The sequence below is a fragment of the Sinocyclocheilus grahami genome, unplaced genomic scaffold (assembly GCF_001515645.1).
Source record: "Sinocyclocheilus grahami isolate Dianchi unplaced genomic scaffold, SAMN03320097.WGS_v1.1 scaffold574.1, whole genome shotgun sequence".
Classification (NCBI taxonomy): Eukaryota; Metazoa; Chordata; class Actinopteri; order Cypriniformes; family Cyprinidae; genus Sinocyclocheilus; species Sinocyclocheilus grahami.
Genome location: NW_015505753.1, coordinates 1,114,302 through 1,125,319, shown reverse-complemented (window position 1 = coordinate 1,125,319; position 11,018 = coordinate 1,114,302). Strand labels below are relative to the sequence as shown.

The 11,018-nt window shown below is 39.6% G+C and overlaps 1 protein-coding gene across 3 annotated transcripts in view; it reads right to left on the bottom strand.

Annotated features, from left to right (window-relative positions):
• Positions 1-814: 814 nt before the first annotated feature.
• LOC107556618 (BAH and coiled-coil domain-containing protein 1-like) overlaps positions 815-11,018 on the bottom strand; it is a 92,218-nt gene continuing 82,014 nt past the window's right edge. For all 3 annotated transcript variants that reach the window (XM_016239756.1, XM_016239757.1, XM_016239758.1), the window contains 7 exons: positions 9,190-9,265; positions 6,950-7,058; positions 6,701-6,811; positions 5,970-6,101; positions 4,607-5,799; positions 3,880-4,119; positions 815-3,491 (listed from right to left, as the gene is read on the bottom strand). In XM_016239756.1, coding sequence (XP_016095242.1) covers positions 3,282-3,491; positions 3,880-4,119; positions 4,607-5,799; positions 5,970-6,101; positions 6,701-6,811; positions 6,950-7,058; positions 9,190-9,265 — 2,071 coding nt within the window. In that variant the 3' untranslated portion in view covers positions 815-3,281. The remainder of the gene's footprint in view (positions 3,492-3,879; positions 4,120-4,606; positions 5,800-5,969; positions 6,102-6,700; positions 6,812-6,949; positions 7,059-9,189; positions 9,266-11,018) is intronic.

The window sequence follows — 11,018 nt, the reverse complement described above, 5'->3', positions numbered from 1 at the left end:
GATGGTTTTAGCTTAATTAATAACGCAAAACCTGTCATATAATGAGAGAAGGTTATATATTTTACTCATAGGATTTGCCTAGAGAAATTGAGTTATGTTTTGTTGGGAAATGTGCTTGCTATGACAGATTTCACTGGTTGTTAAATACAGTTAATATACTGTTCCGGAGAATCAACAGCTAATAACTACATTTTCTGTAACCATAAAATGACTATAACACTGAGAAATGATGCCGAGAAGCTGATATTACACAGATCTGCAAATGTTAACGTCTGGTATGACTTGTTTTTTTAAGAGACTCCGGAGAAGACCTACCTGGAGAAGAGTCACCATTCTGGATGTGGTTGTGGTAGGAGAGCTTGTCAGCTTTGCCAAGCACACACACATTGAGATTTTATGATGCATAGATCATCAAAGATTTCAGTCTATCCTTGTCAGGACACTTGATCCCTACAACGTACAGAATACCTGGACCAAACACACACACACACACACACTCTTTCATAGATTCTTATACTGTACAAACTGTATATTAACCGTAAACACAACCCTCACAGAAAACATTCTGAATTTTCTAAAAACATAATTTAGCATGATTTATAAGCTGTTTTCCTCATGGGGACTAAAATTGTCTCCATAAAATCAAACATTTCAGGTATTACTATCACTTTGGGGACATTTTAAACCACTCGAACCACACACTCACACACACACATTTTTATATTAGTAAAGTGAACAGGCTTTTAAACTCAACTTTTTAAAACTATTTAATAATAATTAAACATTTAATTAGAGTTTTATTTACACACACACACACACACACACACACACACACAGAGACCTTTTATATAGACCTAGCTCTGATTACAAGAGGAGTTAAACAAATCCTAACATCCTAAATATCAATCACACTGGAAATACGATGTCAAACTATTAATGGGGAACAAGTCATAAGTACAGGCTATGTTCAAAATGGAATAGCGGTGTATTATACTGTGCTGTTTATACTGTTTACTGCCTAGTTTGCAAAAATCATCGAAAATAAAAGTCCAATTTTATGTGTAATTCACAATTTGGCATTTTGATCAAATAATTAGTCAGGAAAGCGAGAGCTGATGCTTGTTCGTTCGTCACACTGAAAATGGAAGGTCAAGCTGAGCGCATTGCATTGTGGGATACAGAATTCCACGCTTTATGTATACTGCACATTTTGGCAATGTAGTAGGCCATCCAGGTATCCTATACATACAGAATATGCATACTATATACTCCAGCAGTAAGAAAAGTGTGCTACTTTAAACATATAGCCACACATATACTTTTCTTTGAGGCTCTCTGCAATAAGCAAATCCCAAGGTCAAATGTGGCATTGGGGAGACTCTAGAAGTTCATTGAAAGGATGGGGGTGAACGGTCAGGAAACGGAGCGGGTCAGTGAACAACGTCACTTCCCCTGCAGGGCTGAAGTTGTTGTTAATGGGGTGACAAGAGGTGAAGGTCTGACTGTAGCTCAAGCCGTATGCACGCTAGTACGACACTTTTGGGTCAAACAGATCCCAGCAAATAAGACATCTTCATCATGATCTATTGGTTTTGTAATGAAACAGTAACACTGGCAATAAATAAACACTAATGATAAAACAACAACAATAATACTTGTACAATACAGTGAAGATTGCATAATCAGAAATGACTATTTTTGGCACAAAAGAAGAACGCTATGATTGTGTCAGCCTTTCAAACAGTGGATGCTCCTTCATGCATGAATGCGATTGTCCCTCACAGTGAAAAATGGGTGCATGGAGTACAGTCTGACCGTACGCCAACTTCTCTAAGTACTCCAGCTGTGCCTAGTGCTCTAACAATCCCTTGCTTTTGGTGTCCTGACCCTGGGATACTAAGATAAAGAATCAGGTGTATTTCACCATTAATAGAAAATACTCATTTTGATGGGAGCTCAATTTAAAAATGCAGTAAAAAGCGAATGATACAGTGCAGGATGCATTTGAAAATGCATCAGATACAGTAATAACACATGCCAGAATTCTTTTTCATGTCCTTCTAGTATTATATACCAGTATTTAAGGTGAATCTCACAAATTAGGCCAAGAACAAAAAATCATTGTGTCCAGGCAGACCTTCTGATTTTCATTACTGTATCATGGTACTGAGAATGACATTGTGTTTAATGTCACTATGCGTCGGTTCAAATAGTCCTAAAATCAGACTTTGTGATTTCTTCCTGATTTTATGAAATATGACCTTGACATTTCTTTATGAGGATCACCATTTTACTCTCCTTTTTTGTACACTAATTTAAAAAACTGATTAAATTTAGCCACTGGATGTCAAATTTATGGAACCATTTTAAGGAGTCAATATTTGTTTCCCTTTGTTTTAACATTAAAGTGTTTTGAGTCTGCTAACATAAGCAACCAAAAACAAAAATGAAGTAAGACATTAGAGGAACAAATGCCCAAAGTGCAGCCAATAAAAGGATGGAGCCCTGTGTAACCCCTCTCCCTGAAAGAGAAAGCAGGGCAGGGACGACTCCGCTCTCACTGTATCAGCAGGCCGTGTGCAGTGCAATGCATACATCAGCAGTCCACCCTCTCACAGAAATCAACTACTGTATCACCCACTTATACAAAAATAAATCAATTAGAACATGGTAAGATAAGCATTACACTTATATAAAATAGCTTCGAATATTTACATATAGACAACAACAAAGAAAACACCAGCAACCTGTCCTGTACAATCTACACCTGAATAAAAAGACATGTTAAGAGGTACTGAAGTGTATGGCTTGAAAGGAAATACTTCCCTATATATACATAAATGAACTTAATATATATTTAGATCTATATGTACTTAAATATCCCTGGAATCATGAAAGTGACGTGCGGAGAGCTCCCCACACCGCCACTGCCTACAACATGGCTCAAGCCTTCATAAACATCCGCCATGTTCTCCAAACCAAGAGTTTTGCTTTGGTGATCTAAGATCAGGTAACAGTTCATAAATTAGATCCACAATATGCCCATTAGAAAACCTCGGAAGAGAATTAGGACCATGGACAAACTGGATCTACTGTACTGTAAGGTATCGCTAGGAGGAGCATGCACATATCTCCCCGGAGTAGACAGAGTTTATGGGTATGAGTGTGGTAGTCTACTTCCTGGTCCTCTGTCGGAAAGTCCAGCCTCTTATTTGCAGTGCAACATCTCTGACTTGGACCAAAGACAACTCAGTAGTATACGCAGGCATGCAAGTCCAGTGCTAACAGAGTATGGACATCCCGTCTGCAGTGAGCAGCTGGCCACTGGTGGGGTCGTAAGTGCCGGCCAGATAGTACAGGTCATGATAGCTCCCATCAGACTTCCTGTTGCGGGTCAATCGCTCGTATTCCTCACGTGTGACCACCTGACACTTATGAGAGATTGTCTGGACGTCGTTTTCATCCTCATGGCATGACTGGTACAGAGCATGCTAAAAAACCAATGAAAAGTTATCTTTTAAATTTCCTAAAACATCTCCCGCGATCTGCTAGCATTGTCACAATATTAACATTTCAGTAGTGACTATAAAAACCAACACCAGGCTTGGCATAAGAACACAGAATAACACACCTAACTTTAATTAGTTACCACCTGGTAACTTATAGTAAGTTATAGTACCACTATGCTAATGATTATTAATTACATTTCATGACTGTATTGAAGGTTATGAAACAATGACAGCATGAATCCAATTCTACCAATACCATTTAATTTTCTCTGCTGTTTATTGAGTACAACTTAGTCAGTAACTCAGCTTATAGCATAACCATCTAAAAGTCCACTGTGACTGACAGGCCTCCATATATTTGGATACTTACTTCCTTGCCATCACGATGTCTCTTGCCTAGCTTGGTCTCTTCAGGGTGGTAGAACCACTGGACCTTCACGACCATGCTGCTCTGCCATGACTCCCAGAAACTCTCAATGCGGCCGATTAACGGCAAAAGAGGCTGCCCAGTCGAAAGGAACACAGCACAGTCTCCTACCCGCACCATGTCCTTGCCACGCACTATGGCCTTGTAGAAAAGCTTCCGGGCCTTTCCCTTAAGTCCACGGCGCTAATGTGATAAAGACAGCTTCAGATTTTTTTGCAGATGTTTGTATACAATTATTTTTGTATTTGTTTAAAGGTGAAGTTTAGGTGAAAAGATAATGGTGTTTCCAATCAGGCCCATCTGCTATTGTTTGCACTGTAATTAACTACCCACTAAAAAACGTATTAAATGTAGTCACTGGTTAGAAACTCACACCATTGGTTGGGATGCACTATATTGACACAGGTAATTATAAAGGTTAATACTAAACCACAAGCCTCTATTCCTGTACTCAGAATGTAAAAAATGGTATTGCTACATTCCTAGTTGAACCACAATAGGATAACATAACAGGATCACTCAGCGAAATGCTTTAAAAGCCCCTCAGAGTTAACATGTTTAAACTCTTTGGGAAGACTTGTAGTTGCTGCTGCACATTAAACTGGATTCAATCAGATTACCAATTACTAAATGAATGTACAAAGCAGTTATCTTTTCAAAAATGACTCACTTGCGTGGGGTTTCCTGACCACCTCCACAGCTGTCTAGATGGCAGGGTGGTTGACACTCTGGGTTTGGTCTGGTCTGCTAGAAGCCGTTGCCTCTTAACCAGATCTTTAGGGGTTTTGGAGAATGAACTGGGATACTCTTTCCTCTTCTGTGGCTTGCTGTTAGTACTGTGGTTGCCATGCCCACCTTTGGCACTGGACACTGCCACAGCTTTGGCCACAAAGGAGTGCCGTGGGGGTCCCACAGGGGGTTCAGGGGTCTGGAGCAAAGAATGGTGGGGGGTCAAGCAGCTTTCCTCATCCTCCGAGCTGTAAGATGAGTCATTTTCAGAAGAGCACAGACTGGAACTCGAGAGAGAGCCTGAGCTGGAAGAGCTGGAAGAACCTGAGGAAGACGAGGAGACCGAGATGCGTGAGAGAAAACGGCCAGCTGTTCTCAAACCTCCAGAGGCAGGAGCAAGTGCAGCACGCCCTGTCCTCCTTTCCACTTCTTCCTCTTCCTCATCCATGTCTGAGTAAGAGCTGTGGCAGTCCATGTGGCAGCCAAGGTTCAAGTCTCCATACTCACTCATGTGCAATGATGGTGAGGGCTTCCTCTGGACTGCTTTCCCTTTCAGTAAGAGCTCTGCTCGTGAGCCGTCTCCTTTCCTGTTTTCCTTGACTAGCAGAACTGGGTGTGAGTAAGCCTCTGCCCTGGGCAAACCACCCACCCCATTGGAGCCAAATCCTGAGGCTCCCAGCAACAGGAGAGCCTTACTGTTTTTAGTCTTTGGAGATGTTACTCCTTCATGGTCCAATTTGATTAGAAATTCGGCTTTCTTGCCCCGAGGTTGTGCTGGCTCCTCAATCCTCTTCTTTTGACCATAAGAACTGTTCTTGCCCTCCAGTGAAATCCCAGATGTCTGGCTGCCAAAGGATGAATAACCGTTAGCTATGCTGCTGAAGGAGTCGACCTCAAAGGAGCTACTGCTAAAGAGGCCTTTGGTTGGTGTCGTCATGGAGACTGAAGGTCGAGAAGATGTTTCCGCCACCCTGCCTTTCAAGGCCTTCTTCGAGGCTGAGCCACTGAGCTGGAAAAAGTTAACAGGCATTCTCTTCCTGGGTGCAGCCACTGATGGCCATGCCACAGCAGGTGCTGAGCTCTTGGCTACACTGTCTGAGAGAGACTTCTTTAGCCCTGAACCTTTAGGCCTCCCTTTAAAGAAAAGTTAAACATTTGCAATAAACTTTAGCATGATCAGCATTCATAGACATCATTTTTGGGATCATAGGCACATTTGGAAAGCTGTCTAGATAGGCAGCCTACTGGATTTTGAGACAAAGAGTAAAATATGTTCTCTGGTGGTTTACTGTAGAAAGTCTTACCTGGTCTTCTGACAAGCTTCTCCTGAGCTTTGAATCTGTCTGTTCTTGCTGTCCTTTCACTCAGAGTCTTGTTTTCTTGCTTGGAAATTTTTTTGTCAAGCTGCCCCTCAGAGATGAGTCCAGGATCAACACCTGAAAGGCCAGATGTGGTGTAATTTTTTTTGTAATCGACCTTTACAATACATTTCAAATATATGTGAAATAAGAATCAATGATAGAAGCTCAGTTCCAAGTTCTAGTGAGCTACCAACCTAGACAGCATTTTATGGCACAATATGTGACAAAAGGCAGCTTCTCAGATACCTAGTTACGCTAAAATTGTGTTTATCATTTCCAGATAAGGCAATCCCATTGCCACAAGCAAAAATTCACTCCAGACTGAATTGAATCTAAAGAAATGTCAGTATAGACTTCACCCCATATTTGTGTACTTTGTATTTTTGTGTTTAGTAGAATATTGCTTTGTTAGCTAAGCATGTACTAATGAAAAACTAAATTAAATGTTAGTCAAATCTCAAATGATATGAGGAGTTGACTGTTTGACTCTGCTGATGAAGCTATTCAAAATGCCTTTTGAAGTCCATCACCCAAATCAAGATATTCTACGTTTGTCTTCACTGCAGGGTAAGATGCTGCCTGTATGGACAGCAGACATAGGTAGCTCACTAGATTTTAGAACAGAGCTAATCAGAACGTCAAGTGAGGTAGAACTATACAAAGTTGGGACCTACATTGGATTTGGTAACCTGGTGGAAGAAAGCGAATATTGGAGAGAGAGATCCACCCTCTATCTCCATCATCAAACTCCACCATAACCCCACCAGGTTTAGATTCATCGCCTCCTAGAAGATCACCAGAACTAGTTAATTTAATTGAAATGCTTTACAGTAGTTCTTTAACGCTGGAATTGATACGTGATATTTTGGAAGAAAAATTATTATCTGATTCTATGGAAAGAGAAAATTATGTCTATGCCTCACCCCTTCGCACATATCCCGGGTAAAGACAACGTGAGCGCTCACTCCAGTAAGCACACACTCTAGTCCCTTCTTTTAGCACAGCCTCAGTGTCAGGGCGTACATCCAGTACCTAACACACACAGGAACAAACTTCTGTCAGGCAATGCCAGTGAAAGTGGTTTTGGACTCCCAGGATGATAAATGACACACACAGAAGTCAATCAGTAAGGCTCTTATGAAAGCAGCACTTATCTCATGCCAGCATGTTAGGGCTGAAAGCCACGGAAGCGGAGGTGCGGTAAACACTAACTTGCTGAGTAATAATGAGGAGTGTGTGAATGGAGCAACTGTGATTGCAGGTTTGCAGCGTTTCTCTGTCTAACAGAGCGCCCAGATCCCCCCATTCAGCTCGAACCCCTTTCAGGTTTCTTTAATTTACTGTTGCTATGGTAACAGGCGCTCTCTGACTGATGGGATGTGAAACTGGAAGGGTGTGCGTGTAGATTGGTGTCAAAGGTACATGGTGGAATGGAACGCTCTGGAAAGTGGAAGTTCAGTGTAATTAGAGACAGCTGCTGTAGACCGTTTACACAATGAAACAGCTGAATAACAAGTGTGTGTGTGTGTGTGTGTGTGTGAGAGAGAGAGAGAGAGAGAGAGAGAGAGAGAGAGAGAGAGAGAGAGAGAAAGACCCAACCACAAAAAAAAAAATATTATATATTTTTTTTAAAGTTAAGGGACAAACAATTTAGAATGACCACCTTTGCACTGACCACCTTTTTCGATGGATAGCACAGATTTGTTGCTAAATACAGATTTGTAATTACTATTTAAATGCTCGATTTGGGTATTGGGTATTCAATTGTATTGTATAAGCATATACTGTATTTTTAGCAAAATCTTCGCTGTTGTATAAGTGAATATACAGTACAGACTGATTGCTAAAAGACTTTAAGAGTAAGACAAATTCAACAAGTACACTTTAAGAACACTGTACTGACCAATCAGCATTCAGGAAGGTAACTATCCATTGGTCACTAAAAAATACAAAAGTATAATACATACTGTAGAGTAAATGAAGACATGTACTAAGTCACTGTTTTATGTCAGTGATCCTTCTGCAGAATGTTAAATGTGGAAAACAAGTGAGTCAACACCACTGATCTCTCCCAACACAAACACACAAAGGAAACAGGTTACAAGCAAAACTGAACGGGCGCCAATAATGCACTGTGGTTTACACTGTGTAATTGCAGTGCATTGACTTAAATTAACTGTAATGTTATTATAACCTGTATAACTAACATTGAGGGAGGATATCTCTCCTAGTGGGTGTGCACAGAAGATGCATCCTTTGTGTTCAGAAACACCTTGATAAAGCGAAGCTAAATGAGACAGGTCAGCTTTTGGGACACTTTAGTCTTATTGCCAGCTATCCATAAAATTGGCTATGACTGTTTTCAAGCAGGATTGTCTGGTTAGGAAAAGTCATATGGGTTTGGAACAATGGTGAGTTAATGATGAACATTTTTAATCCAATGCTCATGCTCCAAAATGCTGAAGATACTGTAACATATCTACTATCAGTTGTTAACATGTGTACATGGATGAAAAGTTATAAAATAGGCCATTTGAATTGCACAAACAAGTCCTGAGTGTACAGTCACTTATATTGGTGGCTGTTGAGGGAAATATTGATTTGCCCTGCTGGCACATTATAGAGGTTTGCTGTAGGATTTCAAACAATGTGAAGGTGCTGAAAGGGCCCAGTGCTCACAGAATAAAGACGTGCTGTGTGCAGGGCACTAGAGGAAGGTAGATGTGATTGTGGTTTGGCTGCTAATTAGTGATAGATGCTCCTCACCAATTTTAACAGGATGCTCTTTCTATGAACAGGGTAAAAAAAATGAATAAAAATGAACAAATGGACAGTAAAAGTACACCAAAGTGTACCATGGATATAGGGATGTATTTATGGAAAATGTCAAGAAGAGAATGCATGTTAATGTTTGTAGATATATGACTCGTAGGTGAGAAGGTGTGAACAGGGGTAGAGCTTGAAGTGGTGTGAAGAAAAGGTGTGCTGGAAACAGGACTTTAGGAAATGGCATTGTGTATAGGGATCTCAGGAAAGAGGATATTGTTTTGTGCTGCTCTTTAATAGTAGAGGGGATTTTGGAGGATGTGGTGATGTGTGTGGGTCCTGAGAAGCCAAAGCTCAGAGCGTAGGCAGGTTTGTTTGCTGTAAGTGGGAAACTCACGGCTTCCTGCAAGAGTTGCTCCAGGGAGTAGATTCTGGGTCGGTTTCCTCTCTGCCCGTCGATAACAATACTGTAGCTGGAGAGAGAGAGCAGAAAGTACAAAGGAGTTATTTTCAGTGGTGTGTGTAATGCTTGGCCGTGCGTGTCAAACTCCTACGGAGGGCTCACTTTCATTGGCTGTGACTGATTCTCTTCAGCAACACTTTTACTGCCGAACAGAGGGCTTAGAGGAAGTGATGCAGGTTGACTTTTGCATCCAACTAAGGACTGTGGGAAACTAGTGGGTGATGATCACTGCTTATTTAGCTGTGGTAGTGAGCATAATCCCATTTGGGGTAACGTCAATCAACGTGTCTTGGTGCAAAACACAGCAACAGGAGTTTACGATAGGTGCAATACATCCCAAAAGCAGGCACACACAGAATGTGCACCTGTCATTCACAAACAGTGTTGTTGTCGTTAATTAAAACTAAAACTTCTGGTAGACAGTTTTGAGATAAAGGAACTAAAATTTTAAATATTGCTACTTAAATGTAAATAATAGTCAAAAAACGTCAAACTAAATGGAAACAGGAAATTAAATGTTGAAGTAGGACTGGGTAAAAAAATATCGATATCTCGATATCGACTCTCATTTTTACGGAATGATATCGATTCTTAAATCCCAAGAATCGAATAGTCTAGCCTGTTTTCAGTTAATGGACTGAACGTTGAAGTGCACTTCCCATCCAATATATCGCAATAAAGATTGTGCTTTGGTACTTTTAATATGAAACAATGTCTCAGATTTAAAATTATGTCCATTGTATTGCAGTATTTAAACAATAAATGCCGTTTTGGCAGTTTAATGTGGAGTGACAGATCGCTGTAGCGCCTCAGTTCAACAGACGCGGCAGCGCGTAAAGCACGTGAACTGATCATCTCCTCCATATTAATACCAGTTTCAGCACAAAATAAACATGACTAAACATCCGAAGGTAAGTTAAAAGAAAGAGTACAACTTTACAATCCGTATCCTGTCTCATGTAATCGCTCAATTAGTGTTTCAGCCGTGCAAAGACGTCTAAATAACGGCTTGTAAACAATATGTCACGTAACGTCACATTTACCTCAACATTCGGTGACCATAAACTCATTAGTCAGATAGAAAAATAAACTGTAGAGATGTAGATGAGCTAATTAATCAAACCATGGAAACAAACAAGGCAGGAGAAAGGAAACACAGAAAACCAAACCAAAATAGATATGCCATATAGCATATTCATTATAAATTGTACTGTTCTTCAATGTTTAATTTATGTTTGAATAAATCCATCAAGTTTTTATGACAGCCACCATTATGTTTATATTTAAAAAAAATTGGAGTAGAAATATTATTATTTAATTATGTAATAACTTTATTATTTTAAAAACTTAATAAGTGTAATTTTAACAAATCAGTCAATTTTAACCTTCAATATTATAGTAATGTAGTACCAAATGACTCTCATGTATATTTTACAGCATTATTTGAGAGATTTCCTTCAAAAAATTTGGCATGTACTGTACCTGATATACAGTATATCCAAAATAATCTATATTGAATCGAATCAAATCAAATTGGTAATCGAATCGAATCGCAAGCTTGTGAGCGAGAATCGAATCGAATCATGAAATTTGTGTCAAAACCCAGCACTATGTTGAAGTATTAAAATTTGCATTATATCAAATTTGTAAGCATTAAAATTACTAAAGGAAATCAAAATAAAACAAAAACAAAAAAAATAAATGAAAACTATTTAGAAATATATATATATATATATATATATATATATATATATATATAAAAA